Source organism: Drosophila navojoa, chromosome 2 (assembly GCF_054131105.1).
Source record: "Drosophila navojoa isolate 15081-1374.11 chromosome 2, UAZ_NAV_1.0, whole genome shotgun sequence".
Classification (NCBI taxonomy): domain Eukaryota; kingdom Metazoa; phylum Arthropoda; class Insecta; order Diptera; family Drosophilidae; genus Drosophila; species Drosophila navojoa.
The window spans coordinates 20,678,520-20,698,209 of record NC_142890.1 but is presented as its reverse complement, the minus strand read 5'-3'; the positions used below and the strand labels follow the sequence as shown (position 1 = coordinate 20,698,209).

At 38.5% G+C, this 19,690-nt stretch overlaps 1 protein-coding gene across 8 annotated transcripts; it reads right to left on the bottom strand.

Moving 5' to 3' along the window:
- Window positions 1-81: 81 nt before the first annotated feature.
- On the bottom strand, window positions 82-19,566 carry LOC108660371 (organic cation transporter protein). 8 transcript variants are annotated; one of them, XM_089257420.1, is made up of 8 exons: window positions 15,890-16,164; window positions 14,712-15,181; window positions 6,013-6,417; window positions 5,668-5,916; window positions 4,208-4,475; window positions 3,567-3,858; window positions 2,132-2,458; window positions 82-2,066 (listed from the first exon to the last, which is right to left on the bottom strand). In XM_089257420.1, exons 3-8 carry the CDS (start codon window positions 6,401-6,403, stop codon window positions 1,920-1,922), a joined length of 1,674 nt encoding a protein of 557 aa, XP_089113546.1. In that variant the 5' UTR covers window positions 6,404-6,417; window positions 14,712-15,181; window positions 15,890-16,164; the 3' UTR covers window positions 82-1,919. The 8 variants fall into 8 exon arrangements, with proteins under 8 accessions (XP_089113546.1, XP_089113550.1, XP_089113544.1 ...); XM_089257424.1 differs by having other exon boundaries at window positions 14,712-15,216; window positions 15,894-16,164; XM_089257418.1 differs by having other exon boundaries at window positions 15,894-16,164.
- Window positions 19,567-19,690: the final 124 nt, after the last annotated feature.

Below are 19,690 nucleotides of genomic sequence, written 5' to 3'. Positions count from 1 at the left end.
GAAAGTTGACGTAGGTTGAAAGCTTTCCGCCTAGAGCCATATGCTGCTAGCAGTAAACGTTTCCACATATTTATTTGTTTATTTATTTATTTATTATTTTAAGCATATTTGTTTTGACACTAATTGATTTACGTTGCTTTGGTAATTTTGATTTACAACAAATTCATATATGTATATGTCATAATTAACATTATTATTTTGTTCTTTCCTAAAATCCAGTTGCGCATTGAGCATTTAACATCAGTTTCAAAGACGATTTAAGATGGAATATCGAAAAGTTAACATAGATTCTTACTTTCTTTTCATTAACATTTAAAAACGTAACTTGATAGCTCTCGCATTATCCATACTTTAACATTACAAATTCATCTTTCATATATTTTTTTTTTTATCTTAAACTTACATGTGATTTTTTGATTGTATTTGTAAATAAAAAACTTGCATTTCAATATAAGCAGTATTTACTTGAAATGAACATAATATAAGATTCCACTTGGCTCGTAAGTACAATTCCAAATAAATCATAAGCAAACACAAAAGCCTACATACAGAAAAGAACTATAATATTATAATATCGTTTGTAAGTACAACAAGCAAGTAATTCTTAACATTTATATTTCAATTTCTAGCCAATTGCTTACGCGTTTTATTTATTAATATTCAACTACATATATTCATATATTTAAATGCATTATTGTGGGAAATTTGTAAATTATTGTTGATGATATTTCGTTAGAAACAAATTTGCAATATGAGGTGTGAGAACAATCAACAAGCAGCATTACCTGCTCTCCATATGCATGTACGTGCCTATATACAAATACATATACACCTAAATATATATATATGTATGTAAATATGTATACATAATTAATATGCATAATTGACCGATATTTAGTAAGCGAATAATTGACTACATTTACCAGAGATAACATTTCTCACTTCAATTCAATAATTACTTTAATTTGTTTCGCATGTTCTATATATGTATGTATGTTAATATGGTAATAGACGAGCACATCGAAGACGGCAACAACAACGAGATTATGTATACATACGTTGACATATTGACAAGACATATTGACAAGAATTTTTTACTTAAATATATTGTGGCTGTTCATTCCGTTGCTGATAGAGTAAATAATTGAGCAATACTTTTTAAATATATTCATTTCTAGTTATTCGGCTACCCTACGAAAGTCTCACATAAATATGAACAGGATACATGTCTATTTTTATCAAAGAATTTAAATAAATTTTGAGAAATTATCTTTACAAATTTTAAATAGAGAGACAGGAAAAAAATTGCTTTAGATACAATTTTTTATTAAACAGGAATGCCTTTATAAAAGGCCCTAAAAATACAAAAAAAAAAGGAAATTTAAGAATTTCTAAATCAGAAAAATGATTTTTGAAATTATTTATGCATTAAAATTCCTGTTGTATTATATTTATGTGAAATTTGTAATCTTCGATGATACCGAAGAGATTTGCCTACTCCGAATTGTGACTTCGTTAACAATATTCATTTGTTTATTCTTACACTATTATAAGCTAAAAGCCATTATTACATTACGAATAACAGTTTTGTTTTAATATATTATTTCATTTTTAAATACTCACTACTTGCTACGCAAATAAGGTCCTGCCTGACTTTTAGACTTATGGCATTCCATGGACATTCGATTAATTGCGCTATTTACTTGAGTTCTTGGTTATTAGAAGGTGGCGGTGGCTGAGGCGGTGGATATGTCAAATCGGGGCTGGGCAGCGATTCAAGTGGGTACTGCTTGATATTAAGTAGTTCTCTGGTAGCCTGTGTGCTCATTTACATACTTTGGACCAGCCAAAATATTTCTTAGGTGACAGGAGTATTGGGAGTGCGGTGAGGCGTATTAGAGTAACGTCTCTATAATTTATTACACCTGCTTAGCTGCGTTCTGGCGATTTGTTGCGGACGGTGCATTTTTCCGCACCGCCGTCTCAGGCAGGAAGAGCACCACAAAGCCGCCAAAAATACTCCAAGCGGTGAGCAGAGTCATCAGCAGGTGGCCTTCGATTTTGTTCTGTATAAAAGAGAATACAAATTTAATATATGTTGTTTTTTTTAATATCCAATTATATTTCATACCAGAAGCGATAAGTAGGGCGTTAATATGAGCGCCAATCCAGCGGCAACGTTGCAGGCGCCCACTCCCACATTGCGTATGGCCGTGGGATATAGTTCGGCGGTGTAAACGGGCATGATGGTATTGCCAGCGCTGATCGTAAACTTGCCCATCATCAGGAATGTGATCTTCAGCCAAAGCATGTCCTCGCGTCCCTCAGTGATCGCAGCACAGCAACAAGCGACGCCGGCACAGAACAGGGTGGCGCAAAAGAGCCATTTTTTGCCCACCTTGGTGATAATGTACATGGCCACCGCAATGGCAGGTATTTCGACTAGGCCAGCTAGCGCCTGCAAGAAAAGACAGAGACATCACATCAGAGAAACAGATCTACTCGAATGTCGACGGACCACACTAAATCAAAGCGGCATCAAAGGTGCGCTATGCCATGTCAAAATAAATTATCTAATAAATTTTCTACGGAAAAAATACTTTGGATATTATGTTGTAGCAAGTGATGTTCACTTAGCGCAATATAAGCTAGATTATGTTATTATGTTTCTTCCACATTATAGTTACTCTAGTAGTCTATTCTGGTCGCGCACACAAACTCTATATTATGTTTTGTAATTTCAATATCTTGGCTTGTACTTAAAAAATTTAATAAACATATTTTTAGTGCGTAAAGAATATATTATAATTTATAGAGCTGCCAAAAAGACTCAGTTATAAAAGTTGGAATGCTTAGAATTTGGTAATAATATCTTTTAATGTTTTTTTCAGTTAGTATAAAATAATAATTTTGAAACATTTAAATTTATTACATTTTATAGAATATTCGAAATTATAATTTATTAATTTCACAAACAGCAGACAGCTTTAAAAGTTTTGTTTAAGTTTTTCAAAAATCTTTTTCATGCAGCATTTGCCTTTGGCACCTCGCCAAATTCCGCACATGATTCTTAAGAGTTGGCATGAGGGGATAGACGGGGGCATTTTGGGCAGCATCGGCAGCAGCAGCAACATCCCCAAGCATCATTTATTTGAAGCTGTTGTAAGCAACATCATAATTTGATAGTAAACACATTTGCCTGTCCTTTTGACCGACTGTCCGACTGTCTGCCTTGGTCGTGGCACGCTGACATGGCACTCAAACACACACATACACATACATACATACACATAGGCATAGTAAATATTCTGACAGATCCAATTAGCGGACAGCTCTGGACTGGGCGGGCACTTAGCACTTGTTAAATTTTAAATGTGTTCGCAACGCACTTGTCACTAGAAAATTGAGACTTGATGTTTGATGGAAACAATTTGAATTAAGTAAGTTACAGAGGAAATTTCGGACCTGGAACAGAATTCCGTAATGCGCTTAAATCAAGGGAAATCAAGCGGTCCTTCGATGCCCTAAATGTTACTTAACGTTCATGTAAAATGTTGACAACTTACCGAATTCAAGTAGACATTGCCACCGAACGAGCTCATATTCAAGATAATGCCGTAGTAGACCAGGTTCATGGTGAACCAAATGCACAGAAAACAGATGGAGATGCGCCTCAAGTAGCTGGACCGAAACAGATACGTAACGTCTTGTGAGCTGCTCTCTTGCGTAGGCGGTGTTAGCTGGTAGTCCGGGGGCAGCTGGCGTCCATTGAAAACGGCCGCAGCTTCAATGATGCGTTTCACTTCCTCAATGCGACCCTTGACCAGCAGCCAACGCGGTGATTCCGGCACCACAAACCTGCCAAAGAGAAGCACACCCCATACAGAATCAGTCTCACGCTCATAAATTAGACACCTCCTCGTCTGGTCAGAGACGTCTCGCATGTATAAATGTGTGTGTGTGTGTGTGTGTGTATGTTTATAATTGGGACACCCACGCGCAGTTTGTTCTTTATTTGCCATTTATTGCTCAGCCGACTCAATGATCAATGCGGTACACACACATAGGCAGGCATAGTAGTTTACTTATTGTTTATGTGTACACGATATTTTATTGGTAATTAACACCTTTCACGCGCCAACTTTTGTTTACCTTTGCGAACAGCTTTTGATTCAGCTGGAAATATGATGAAATTAATTGACCTTACCAGAGAAAACAGAGGAAAATGCCTGGGAGACCAATGCACAGCTGCAAACGTTGATAGTCTTGCGTCAAATAGGCCAATCCAGATATAATCATATACGATATTGGCAGTGGGAATAGGTTATACATGCCGGCTATTGTTCGCCACTTGCCATCCACATATTCGATTGCCAGAATGAGGCCCGAATAGGTCACAGAGACGGAGACGAGCCCCAACAGAGCACGCAGCGTCAAATATAGCTCAAAGGAACTGCAAAAGTACAGCCAGAGACCTAAAGGAATGAAAAGGGAAAATATTAGTAATAATATGATTAAATTTTAATTTACATATATATTTATGCATATATATATATGCATTGAAAATAAGAATCGGGGTATAATAGTTAGTTAAATGTATATAACAAGCAGAAGGGGGCGATTCCGTAAGCAAAAAAGACTAAGTATTAAGTATTTCCTCTAATGATTCCCTCTAAGTATTTTTTCTAAACGCTTATAAATGCTTCCTCTAATCTTTTCTTCTATGTTTTTATTCGAAGTGTTTCCTTCAAGTCTTTAACGCGTAGCTGCATGATCACACACTTCACTTCACTTTACTGCACTGCACGACCGAGCTTGGGCGACTGAAGAAATGCTGTGGCTGCTGCCCTATATATAGGACAAGTTTCTCTCAAACCCTTGATCGCACTCAAATGTTGTAGGAATCGTTGCCGTCGAGCTTTATGTAACCAATGGGAGTGCTCTCTGCTGCGTCAAGCATTCTACATACTCTAGCTTCATAGGGATCGTTGCTCTCCAGCTTCAAGCAACCAATAGGAGCGCTCTCTGCTGCGTCAAGAATTCCACCTTCGTTAGCTTGGTAGGAATGATTGCAGTCGAACTATAAGCAACCAATGGACACACTCTCTCTCTCTCTCTTAATAAATACCTAATGAATACTGCTGAATACATATGCAGCGTCTTTCTGTCTTTCGTATGTGTTTACTGCCCTAACTAAACCAATTTTAAACAAATTTAAGATATGTACCTCGAAAATGAATAGCCAAAGTGCACACAATTAATTGTGGGGCTGCACGTTGCTGGCCAATTCATGCCGATAGCTTATTAGGAATGTCCTTTTGTATGCAAATTCCAATTACATTGAACGTGATTTAATCAACAAGGTCAACACAAGCAGGCAAATGCCGCAGATGCTGCAGTTGAAGCTGTAGCAACCACCTAACGTTGACCCCGTCGCCAATGCCAAGTTCAAAGTCAAAAGGGGACACTGGCGGCATTTGCCAATGTCACTTCCGTGTGTATGTCTCTGAGTGAGTGTGGGTGTATTGAGAGCTGGCAGTAAAGGTCACTGCGGTAGGATAATTATGTGTCAGCTAACGATGATGATGATGATGATGATGATGATGATGATGATGATGGTGATGATGGTGATAGTATAGGGTTGTGGGTGCTATGTGGTCCACTTACCGAATATGGTCTGTAGCACGGCCGATATGAAGAGCATTGTTTTGCGACCAAACTTGTCGGAGAGGTAGCCGGAAATAATGCCACCTGTTGCAACGCCCAGCAGAAAGAACATCTCGGCCACATTTTTCAAATGCTCCTTGTCGCACACCAGATCCCACTGCGAGGTCCAAGTGTTACCGACATTGTCGTTTGTCGCATACTCCCAGCTGTTGCAGGCAACCAGCTTCCCGTCGTTGGCAGCCGTAGCTGCTGCTGCCACCACCGCCGCCTGTTGCTGCAAGCGGCGATAAACGCTTTAGTTACCCGTGGCTGGTTGTGGATTTAAATGGGATTTCATGCATGAACACTCCTTACTTACCTCCATTTGTGAGGGCAGCGTTTCATTGCTCAGCTGGCTCCAATCGATGCCAGCGCGCATATGACAATTGTCCTGGGAGCTGCTCAGATTTCGCCAAGCATCCACGGGCAATTGCTGCAGATGTGTTGGACGCTGGCACCAGAAGTCCTTGTTGGCCGCCTGGTAGACAGATGAGGATATGTGAAACGTGTTTGGCACCTGGAAAAGCGACAGCAGCACTGTCATCAGCAGCTGCCATTTGCCATAGTGACCCATTAGATCGCCAATCACATCGGTCTCATCCTCATCGTCAGCTGGCCCAGTTCCGGGCTCCGTCGCTGCCATTGGCGACTGTGTGGGTGTGGTTATGGGGGACGGTTTGCCGGCTGTGTCGTGCATGACGCACAAAGGAACTGCAAGGTTGGCAAAAAAGAAAATTTTGTTTTATGACCTGAGCTGGATGTGCACATAATTTTTATGTAACGCTGGGAACTCCTTTAAGTTAATGTTAAACTCGCACTACGCCAACATTATCATATACCAAATTTACTTGTTAGTACACTGTAAGCCAGATAAGATGAAATCTTTCCTACAATTAATGTATAAAGTTTCCATTCCGGGAATTTTCTTTATTTAACTATAATATATGTATGATATATGTGTAATGTTTGATCTCTGTTAGATCACAGATATTCATGATTCTGGTGTTTACCTTAGAGTTTGACAAGCTGCACGAATATTTCGATTATGCTTAATGGAAAAGAGCATTCATATTAATTTTATGGCGCGTGTCAGGCGCACACAAAGACGCAATTAGTTAAGTGGCCAGTGGCCAGTGGCCAGTGGCTAGCACTGGCTATAAACCAAGTCAGCCTCTCAGAAACAGGCAAGCGGGCAGGCTGAAGCCGAATGCAGCCAAGTCAAGCAGCAAAGAAGACTCTATTTCATTTATTACGCGAGTCCATAGCCGTTTCCCGCCGCACTTGGCCGCAGTTGCCACCCCTTGCCCACTGCTCGTAACCTGCGTTCGATGGAATTCAATCACATCGTGGGCGATTAACCACAGCCGGGCAAAGTCCGATCTGAGCCACCAGCAAAAGTTGTGTGGGCACACACAAATACAAAGTAAAAGAACAAGAATAATAGCTAAGATTTAATGTAATTGCATTGGATGGGGCTCGAAGGGCTTGGCGGTCGTCATGTTCGTGTCCTTTTCTCAGTTGGCTAGTTCAACATTGTTTTTTTTTTTTTTATTCTGTGGGGCTCTTTCTTTCAATGCGGTCAGCGCATTGGCTTTGTTAGGGATTTGCCAGCTCAGCCAGTGACTGACTAGCAGTATAAAGCCAGAGGTAACAATATCCACGCCAACAACTAACTAATACAATACAAAGAAATAAAGTTTGACTTAAATCTCATTGAGCCTCCCTCTCTTAGCTACACTAATCCTCTGCAAACTTCTCATTGGGGCTGTCTGCCAGCCCGCTTCTCCATCTACCCTTTTGCGTGGCTTATAATTAAACACTTTGCTACACGTCAAATGAAGTCAATTTCACATTTCCTCAATATCATTAAGTATTTACTACGCCCATGCGTCGTTATTGAAATAGGAAATAGGAAAGCAATGTAACCAAATGCTTGCCCAAGCATATTCAATCTTATGGATATATTAATGAAAGCAATTAGAGCAGCAGCAATTAGATTAGGTCAATAATCTCTGATTTCGATATCTGCTTGCTGTAGCTAAATAGTCACCTATTACGATTGAAGTTTGCTTAGTAATGGGGAGCCGTATATAAAGTAATGTACAATTGTCTTAGCTGAAGATCAAAGTAAGTTAACAAATATTAAATCAAGCCCAATTATTACCCAGTGTATAGAGCGTGCTGTTCTCATTTATATATTTATGAGAACTTCATAATCATTATTTTTGAAACATGTGAAAGCTTTAAAATTACAATAAAAATTAAATTAACTATCCAGATGCGCATTTCTGAAATGATTCTCTACATATTACGGCATAATTCAAGCGAAAATGCACATTCCTTTTCCTGCTGCATTCAACAAGGCTTAAATTAGCATTTTGCATATGTATGCCGCAGCTTTGTGGGTGTTGATTTCTCTCTCTCTCTTGCTCTCACTCTCACTCTCACTCTGTGTCTCTGTTTTTCCATATGTGGCCAGTGGCCATATGCCGCATGCCACATGCCGCATGCCGCACGTGATAAGCAGTTAAGCGCAAATTTTCACGCACTTGTAAACACAATAAGCGAAGCGTATACGCGAAAAGCCGCAAGCCAGGGCTGCCTGGTAGGGATTGAGGTTGGTCCGGCGACTGAATAGGGCTGCAAAAACAACGCGCACTGGGAAGTACCAGGCTGGCCGGATAATTAATTATCAATTTCATAAACGCCATACGCTGCAGCTGTGACACACAAGTGTGTAATAGCTGTCTGTGCCTGCAGTGCGCTGCCTTTTCGGTCAGTGGAATCGCGTGGGAAGGAAGAGGTCCTGCAGCAACAACAAGTAGTAAATGTCTGTTTGCTGGCGTTGCCGTTGACAACGTAGTTAGCACACATGGACAGGCACTGCCTGAAGGTCGTCGCACGCAGCAGGCTATCTGGGATGCTGGTAGAGGGCGAGGGGGGCTGCGGAGCCAATGTGTGTGTCGGCGACTCAGTCTCAATGCTATAAACTACGTCGTCGCCATTACAATTTCACCTTCAACTCATTCGCATCAGGCGGACACACATGGCGTATACACAATCTTGCGCCACGCTGAAAATAACACTAATTGCATTTTGCACCTGTCGCCCGACTAACTGGCCAAGCAACCTAATCTATCAACCTACCCAGTGCCAGGCCCGCCTCCATTTTCATCAACACAATACCCGTGCTTATGCCAAATAAAATCTACAGGTTGCGTTTAATATCTCGTATTTTCCAATAAGTCTATTATAGCAACAAATTCAATGGCTCAAAGTGCATCATTGCGGCTGAAATACTCTATATAAATATTCTATAAAATATTTTTATATATGTATAAGCATATTGGATCAGCTAGATGTACTTTTCAATTGCACTATTTCAATAAATTTCAATTGCCATTAGCAAACGCTCTGAGGCATTAAATTAACATATTTCTGAAATTCTACAAGACTGTTTGCTAAACATGGAATGGAAAGGAATGGATTCCAGTTGTGTGCTGCTATTATTCTATTATCCACAGACCATATTGTTGATTTACTGTTGCCATTCACCATTTTTAAATATTTGCAGTATATATTTATTCGAAAGTCATAAGTATTTGAAATATTCAATGAACTTTGAGCAAATAGCAAAGTATATTTAGCGTTGGCGCTCTGACGTAGTTTGCATTAATCTGGCGATCTGGTTTTTGCTGCTAATTTGTTAGCCGATTGCTCCTAAAGATTTTGTTTACAAACTGGGCATGCATTTTCGTGTGCGAGCTGCTGCATAGCCCACTCTATGCAAATGCGGCTGCAATGGACCATGTCGGTTTTCTAATTACTATCGCATAGTAAAACTAATCTATGCATATTTCGATCGTACAAAATATACATATTTATTGAAAGCATTGAAAGTCAGTTCACTCAGGTTTATGGTTTATGATATCTGATACGGATGCATTTGAGTGCGATCTTTTGACACGCTCCAACAGCTAGCTGTGGCTGACTTTGCTCATCGCTCATCGCTCGGTCAATTGAAAAAGATATATACGATGCTCAAATAATGATTTGTTTCAATTGAAAAGTCAATGCCAGCACTCAAAGCCCTGGTCCAAGCGGATCCACCAATGGCGCCGTCCCCAACAACAACAACAACATCATCGCGTAGGTTTATTCATATGTATAATTAATTAAAAGCTGAAACAACGCCCGTCTCTAATTAATTGGGCGCTGAGAAAGCTCTCACAATAAATAATATTCAAAACTCTGCTCAAATTTACATAGTTCAATTATGAATTATCTTTGAGCATACATTAGCTAAATGCGATATGCGCAATTCCGTAGTTAAACATTTCTTTGAATTTATTATATATTAGTGTTAGAGTTAATTACTAATGCCGTCAGTTAAATAGTTGAATCGTTAAATTATATTTAATATCCTCAAGAACTAATAAATGAAACACTAATTAAAATATTTCAAAAATAATAAACTATTTTCTACAAAAACTCCAATGTACACCAATTTTACCTAAATTAAACGATTTAATGCTAACCCAAATTTGCATAGCTCTTTTCCAAACAGCCGCAATTAGCTGCAATTATATGCACTGCCGCAACCAAAAGTGTCACAAACAGCCAGTGTAAATTATGAAAAAAGAAAAAAAAATAATAATAGAGATTATAAGCGCCACAAAACGCGAGAAATGTGCTAAATAATTTTATACAAAAGAAATCGTTTAGCTCTGGGGAAACGTGGCGACAATCGCAGCAGGGGGGGCTGACTGAAAGACTGAGAGATAGACAAGCTGTCGCTGTAATTAGCAGCCATGCATATAAAAGTGCATTCACTTTCATCCTATGACTATGAGATGTTGATGATAATGATAATGGCTATGCTAATGATGACGTTGACAATGTGCAATGCTGACGATGCTGATGATGATGATGACGTTAAAGAGAGGACGTCTTCTGACGTTGCCAGGCAATATTATCATTTAAAGGATTTATTTATTATGCATTGCCATTGCAGAAGCCCCCAGCGTGCATGCCAGGCACTTGCATTTGAATTGTAGAATACTGCCAAGTGGGTAATACTATGTAGTAGAAATCATTATCTGTCCCCACACGTGCATGCTAGTAGTATAACTAGCTCTTCAGCGTGAACAGCTTCCGCTGCGTCCACAGCACGAATAAGATGCCGACATTTAGCCGGATGACAGCTCATCTCTGGGCAGTGGTCGATCTGTCGTCTGGGCTGTCTGGCTCGTCACTTCGCTGTCTAATTGCAACAACAACGAAATCCGCAAATGTCGCGACGTGACAGGTCGGATAAAAAAATGAATTTTTGCGGCTTATGAGTAATATACGAGTATTCATTCAACAAATGTGCTGCACGGTGCTGGCTCCGGTATTGGCATCGTCTCGTTGGACGCATTTGCGAATACTATAAATTCATTTGCAATTCTTTTTCATATTATTTGCGTAATTTACGGTCTTTGCCAAATGCATTTATATAGGCTAATGCCTTTATGCGCTATAAATTGATACAATTAACTTTTTATCCAAGCGATGTACGTGCTGGATTTAAAATTTCACGCCTTGCAATTATCGTTATTGATTTTGGCATGTACACACACACACACACATATATATATATATATAAAACAAACATACCATACGCTCAACATACAGTAGCTGTGATGTACTATATGGGCTTCCTATAAATCACCAAAGATTTATGGCAAACTATTGCGACTAATCGCTCAGTAAATCTGGCTGTGAATAATTCAGTTTTATTTAGCGCAGAATATAAACTGCGAGTCTTTCGCCGATTTAATGAATGTGTGTAGAAATTTACGCAGTTCAAAAGAGAAATAGAACAAAGAGAAATTCACTGCGTTAAAATTTAATTAGTCGCAGAAATTCCGATCAGAGCTATGTCGCTATAAAATTCCCCAAAAACAATAATCAAAGTTCTTTGTTTTCTTTGGCGTGATAGACATGAATTCAACAAGTGTAATATACTATTTTTAAGCAACTAATAAAAATACCTCAACTTACATCAAATTTGTATAAACTATAATAAAATAAACACATTTAATTTGTAAAAAAATATATCCAATCATAATAATCTACACATAAACAGATTCATAGGTAATATATAAAATAGATTTCCAAGAATTTAGTCAATTGAGTCTTAGGCTTTCGTAATTTCCCTCATGTTTCTTAGAAAATTGTATGTAATTTGGTATATCCTTCTTGTATAGTTCGAACGCATACTTAATGTACAGTAAACGCAAATATCAAATTTACAGCGGCCCATTTGCAATTGGGAGGTAACTGATTTTATGGGCCACTCATTTAACGGAGGGACTCAGTTCCGTCTTTGATAGCCACAAATTGAAATCGGCTTAACAATTTCGTCAACAACTCTCATAAAATAAGTACGAGAGATATTTACAATGCCAAATGATTGAATAGAAAGGCACACACACCCACACACACACACTCACACACTCGAAATTCAAATGGAATCAAATCAATTGTGAGGCATTTACAAAGATTTACATTTTCGCAGAATTAATGAGGTGGGCGTATTTGTGTTTGTGTGTGTAACCTTTTGGCAGTAAACTGCAAAATATGTTGATATATTATGCAAATGTTTCCATTGTGTATCTTTACCTGCTGGCAATGTTTGCAACAAAAAAAATCTACATATACATTTGCCACAATGGCAACAAAACGGAAAATGTATTTCAGTGTACATTGCAATATTGGCAGATCCGTTTTGGCCGCAGCTCGGACTAGTTCGCTGCCATTGTCAGGCCACATTGAAGAGTCCTTACAGACTGCCTTCTATCGTCTGCTAGCTGGCCAGCTGCCTGGCGAACTGGCGAACTGGCTTCATGATATTCGCATTTGTTGTAAACAGACCAACAGATACGCCGGTCCCTCGTGGCTGGCAAGAATTTATACATATTCTATTTTATTTTAGCTGTGCTAACAAAATGTAGGTCATCAGTACCGTGGCTATCCATGAGTATCCACCAACATCCTTATTTTCGTATTTTTATTATTTTTATTCATTTTTTTTTAATATATGTATGAACGTCCATTGTTGTGAACATGAATTCGCAAATCTATTTCCATTTCGATTTTTTTTTTTGGTGGCTGTTGTTAATGCTTCTATGAAGCTAAAGAGATGCCCTTGCAGCTGTTCTCTTCTTAATCGAATAGCAAATCGCTTAGCCATTTCAAATTTAGCCAGCTAAGCAGCGATAGTCCACCAACATACAAGCACAGACATCCCCATGTCCCCATTACTTTGCCTTTCGCCCTTTGCCCCTGCCCCTGCACCTGCCCTTGTCTTTCCCCTGCCACACTGTGAGCGCCTTTTGATTACAATTTCAATTTCAAAGTGCGCACTGATTTGCTACTTTCATGTGCTTCCAATCAGTCGTTGTCGAAGAACAGCTTCCGCCATTAGCATAACCCAACATCGATGACTGAATGACTGGATGGATGACTCTTTGGCTGGAGGCAGTGGCAAGCGGCGCCAGGTGATTGCCAGCCATGTTTGTGTCTCTGTTTGATTCATTTTTCTATTTTCCTTTTCGTATTTTTTTTTTGCATGCATTGTTAAGATTCGGATTTCAATTCCAATTGGCTGCATGCACAGGAGAGGACCTCGGCATGTATTCAGTTGCCCTTGGCGCTTTGTGGCTGGCAAGTAAGCCTTTAATATTTGCTGACTAGTAGATAACATTTTATGACATGTTGGTTACCCTAGAGTATATTAGGAGTAACTTTTACTAGTAGAGGACATAAACTAGCCAAATCTGCTAACACTATCTATTAATAGTAAATTTGCTTGTATATATCCATAAAGGATTTTTTCGACTCACAAAAAGACTAAAAGATGTGAGATATAAGTTTGGACTTGGATTTGCAATAAATTTGTATTTTGTATGTGCTGAACATTGAATCCAATGTGTTTTCCAAGAAGCATCAAAACCATACTTTCGCTAAAAAATTCATAAACAACTTGGCCTCTTAACCTAACTAGAGTAAAACAACATATATAAAATATAATAAATATTCCCTTAACATAGTCCTATTGAAAAGTTTACTTCTGAGGAATTGCTTGAAAAAGCTTATAGCAATTCCGACTGCGAAGTTAATACATACATATATTATAATTTTTATTGTTTTTTTTTGTGCCAATTCATTTAAAACGAATATTTCAGATTTTTTTAATAACTACACATTGAACAATGCGATGTTCAGACAGTTATCGCAGAAATCTTTTCAAACGAAATAATAAAGAGATGACTCTGTGTTAATGACACGACAACATAAGGTTGAATATCATTTAGTGCAAATTTTTAATGTGTTTTTTTTTTTTATTTCTTTTATATTTACTTTTTTATAGTTTATTATATTATTTTAGCTTGCAATTGCCATTGTAGAATCAAAGGTTAATAAGCCAAATAGTTCCATAACTCCTATATAGAAGCACATTTAAGAGCAAGCAGTGAGTTTATAAACTTGCGATTGCAAGTGGCCGTAGCATTTTGTTATATTCATATGCCATTCAAAGTGTATATGTATATGAAATATACAGAAAATACATAAAAATGTTCGTATACGCGTGGACACAAAGTTCAGGCAGCTGCTCTGCAATCTGTCAAGATAAAGTCATTGTTGTTGTTTGTAGTCGTTGTTATCCTTATTGTTGTTCCTGTTGTTATTTTTGCTGTCGCTATTTGCTCTAATGCACACACACACAAACACATCCACACACACACACACACAAAGACACCAAATAAAATAGAAAAACAGACGGACAGACAAACAGGCAAATAAATAAACAAAAGCAAAGCAAACACCGCTGGCGGCATATCCGCGAGCCATGCAAGCATCAGGAGCTAAGCATAAGGACAGCCAGGACACAATGTGTATGCTGCTGCTGTTGCTGCTGTCAACATGGCGATGTTGGCAGTGCCTCGTAATGAGCTTACCTTATTGCTCTTGCTGTTGCTGTTGCTGTTTCTGCTGTTGCTGCTTCTGCTAGACTCGGTCTAATCCAGAAACGCGTTCTGCTGCACAATTGGCACCAAGGCGATGCTCTGCTACTGCTGTTGCCTGACTGCCTGCCCGATTTCCTTTCCCCGCTTTCGGGTGCTGTTGTTTCGATGCCTTGGCGCGGAAATCCGTTACCCGCCTTGTCGCGTTTCACTGCTCGCTGCGTTGATCAATTTTTTAAAAGCGCACCAAACGGAAGCAGGCACATAGAACCAACTGTCCCGTATCTTTGTTGTGCTTCTCGTATAATGAGCCGTTGACGAGTTAAGCGTTTGGTATCGTTTATGACATTACGCATACGAGGCGTAGGCCAAGACAAAATTTTTGTTTATTTATTTATTATTGCCTTCTATGTGTGCGGCGAGCTGCGTGCTGCAGTCGCAGTGCTCTCGAATCGTAAATGCAACTGTAATTTGTAATTGCGGATTTCGTAAATGAATGCTAGTGAGCGGGCGCGAGAGAATCAATTTCGCATTTGTTACTCATACGCCGCGTGGTGAGACAAACGAAATATTTTCGCGCGCTTCGCTTAAACGACAGCAAATTGCAGTTTGGAAAACAAATGCAAGCGAGAAAACAATCAAATAAAACTATCAGCAACAACAGCTACAAGCAATTTCAGACTAACACAATTTGCTATAGCTAATGGTTAAGTTAATGAAACTATGCATATATACAAAAATATTATTAACTTATGGCTCTTGACCAGAAACCAAGTGATGCAAGAAATCTTTGCTTCTATTCTTATTATTTGTTGTTGTTCTTGTTGATATTATTGTCGTGCATGTATGTGTGTGTGTGTGTGGGATGTCTACTATGCTCTATTTAACAGCAAATCTCGTAATAGTTGTCCAAACATTGCCGGGTCGCCTTCAGTCTATTACTTATAAAAAACAACTATAAGCATAAGTATTTCTATAATGGCACATATTTATATGTATATATGTATGTATATAGATTTATGTGCTTGTCTGTCTGTGTGTATATGCACATAATAATATTGTTGCCGCGCTCGCATTTGTTGTTGTTGTTGTTGTTGTTATTGTTATTGTCACTACTGCTGTTGCCGCTGTTGTTTAATTTATTTATTTAATTTTATACTATGCGCACTCACGCACCCACAAAACGTTTTGTCTTTGGCTGCTCACACGAAAAAACTCTTCCTGCTGTTGCTTCTTATGATTCTGATTCTCTATGCGATGTCGATGTCGATGGCGACAACGATGGCGACAATGTCGTCTCTGTCCGCTGCTGTTGTTCTTGTCGTTGTCGTTGTCGTTGCTGTTGCTGCTGTTGCTGCTGTTGCTGCTGCTGATGATGCTGCGGCACAAGTTCACACAACCACAACGAATGACCGAGAGCAACTGAGCGCTCGTGCGAATTGCGAAGAACTTTTATAACTTTTGCTCCTGCACGCAACGACCAAGTACTGTGGTTTCTCGCCCAATTCTCTCAGCTGAAATCGAAATTCCCTTTTTGCTTAAGTCAAGCAAACACAATTAATGCTTTGATTTCATGTCAAAATATTTGAACAAAATGCTTATAGAACTATATGGACTTCATATTTCCCCATTGTTACTTATATAAATATTAATCATTTATGGGTAAAAATCGTTGTATATTTTAACACATTACCATAATATAATAATTTAAAAAATATATATATTTGAATCATATTTACTAAGCAAACCTATATACCATGCTATTAGCTCTTAAGCCTATGCAACATTAGTAGTGCAAATATGAATCTGACCCACTGTGCAACGCTAGCAGCGCTGGTGGCTACGTTAACGCCGTCGATAGCGAAAGCGCCAATTGCTGTGGGGGCTGCTGTGGGGTCGCCGATGCTGCGCTAAGACCATTCTTTGGCAGTCGACGTCGACGTCGACGTTCTATCTAACAGCTGCTGCTGCTGCTGCTGTTACTGCACTAGCAGCGCGTTCTCTCTTTGCCTTTCGTTCTCTTCGAGTGTGCTCTCTCTTAGTTCGCCTTGCTTGGCGCGAAAAACTGTTGCTGTTGTTACTTAATCGCCGGCATTGTTTTACTCAACAAACCAATACACTACAACTGTCTCACAGCATGTGAGCTATTCCATTTCATTTGATGATTAAAAATATTGAACTTGCTTTAATTTTATAAAAATAATATATAATACATAATAATAGTTGACAATAAAAATGTCTACTCTGTCAACTGTTCTTTAAGTATTTAGAAGTCTTGAAGGCCATGGTTACTACAAAAACAAAAAAAGAGTATTTACTCTTCTCACAAAAGCACATGCTACCGTGTGATATATTATGCACTAAAAATAAATCAATATGCATATGAGAATGCGTTTCGCGTCAAAGCTGCATTTAGTTTTTAGCGGCCTTTCCAGCGGCTCTACAACAGATGTAGCCCCAGATGTACATATATAGTTCAAATCTAAAATAATCAATGTTATGGGTCTCTCTCCCTCTCTTTCTCTCTCTCTCTGTCTCTATAATTATAGTAACAGTCTATTTGGCATTAGCCGGCACGTGGCCAGCACCGATCGTTGGGCGACGACACTCAGTGACAATTTGCTTGATAGAGATCATCAAAAAAAATGCTGACAATTTGTTGACATTTTTGTATAGTTATTTGTTTCGGGGTATTCTGTATTTTTCTTTTTTTTTTTTTTTATTATTGTGGTGAGTGATCTTGTTGATGAGTATGACGATTGTTTACTGGAAATATTCATTTACTATGATAAAACTGTGACAAAAGGCGGAAACACCGATATATAAATGTGATTAAACATATTAAATTTTATTACATTGAGCTGAGTAATAGGCCCATTGTTAATATATATTATTTGGCACTTTACTCGCACAAAGTAGAAAATGTTAAAAATAAACACATTATTAAATACGTTGATAAAATATAATTCTTTAGCCGATCTAAAATATAAGAATACTGATACCAAAAAGAATAGGGGAATTCATATTTATCTAAAATTCATTTTTTAAGTGTAATAGCATCATTTGCTTCAAATAGCCTGTATTTTATTGATTGCCAGTTGTAAACTAATATTTACTCGGACCTACTTTTATTATTTATTTATCATTTTCACACAATCCAAAAACAAAGGGCTAACACTGTTTAACTGCTTTAGGTGTCGCTAATTGAGTAAAACATCTCCAAAGCGAATATTCTATTGTGATAATAAAGGCGTTTCGAAAGCTTATAGTATTTATTAGCCATACTCTAAGTGATTATCTATATAGATATACCACACAATAAATTCTATTATATGTTGAATTCCAAAATAGGCATTGATACCTGTAACCGGTAAACAATTATTACTCATAGAACATCCTGTTGTGCGCAGAAAATAAGTATATATTTTGGGGCGAATGAATCATTAAATATATTCTTAAAGAAAATAATAAGTGAACCTAATGAAATTAACATTTCGGTATCTTATATTGTTATCTACGCTTATCCAACATATTTCTCGCATGCGATAAAAAATTGCGTTTTTATAAAAATGTAGAATTAACTTTGATATTGTTGTTGCAGATCGAATGCGAGGCGCATTTTGCTTATTAATGATTAACACTTAAATAAATAACAATTCGTTTGTTGATTTTATATGTTGTTGTTTTAATCAATGAAAAAGATTGCGCAGCTGGAGATGAGGCATTGATTAAGATTCTTCACGGCGCGATATCAGCTCTGCTATTTATATGGACGTGTGCGTGAGTATGTATACGTGTGCTTGTGCATATTCTAATTAGAATTCTGGGCGCTACTCGATTTTCATAAATTAAATGGCAAATATTTCGTATTCGCATTTGATTAGAACAAAAAGCGAGCCGCCAGCAGCGCAGTTAGGCTTCATAAACGGGCAGCACTTGCAGTGTGCAAATGTCACTGATTTATGGCTAAGACCGGTGTATGTATGTGTGTGTGTGTGTGTGTATTTGGGTGTGTGCCAGTTGGTTTTGTTTGACCAACTTAACTGGTTTAATAGCCCGGTGCCTAGGTAATGGCGCGTGTGTGGTACTCACTTTTGGCCTGCTCCTTCGATGACAGCAGCGGTCGCTGCAGCTCCAGTTCCAATTCTAGTTCAAGTTCCCGTTCCATGCCAGCTGCGATGTCATGGGCCAAGCAAGCGTCGCTCTGACGTCTTGGCATTTTGTGTGGGCTTTGTTATTGTTTTTGGTCGTTTTGTTGTTTATAATTCAACATGTATATGACTATTAACTAATTATTTGTATTTATATTATACTCAGAATGCTTAATTTGAGCTTTGATTTCAGTTTATTTTTACGACTTGGCGCCCTCGTCTTATCAGCAGCGTGCGCGCTTATCACCGGCACTTGACCATGCGACCAGCTTGCTTCTGCTACTGGCTAATAGGCGACTAGTGGGTTGCTCTATATCTGAGGCCCTCCACATACGCATACGTCACGGCACTTAATCGGAAGCACTTTGCTAAAAGTTGTCGTAGTTAGGATTGCGCACTTGTCCCACATATATCACGTTTCGATTGCCCGCACTGCATATTCCAAATTGGGCAAACGTGTTGGCATTTGTTGGGATTTACTTTATTAGCTTTTGCAAAAATGAATCGATTGGGGCGTTGCTCGTATTCTACCTAGTTTTTGTATTATTTTTTGGTCTGCCACTGTTTGAATATTTTTAGACATTTATTTACGAGAATTGTCGCTGTTTTTGTTTATACATATATGTACGTATATTTTTTTTTTGCGCAACGTGCGAACTGTGCAACGGGCAGCGGCCAACTGACTTAGTAAACGCTGCTCTGGCCAGCCTTAAAGTCGCTTCACTTCTCTTCACCTCCGTTCAGTTCCGTCTCTGGCCATTGAGCCGCACAGTTGAATCGAGTAGCCAAAAAAAAAAAATGAAAAACGTCGCTAAAAAAATA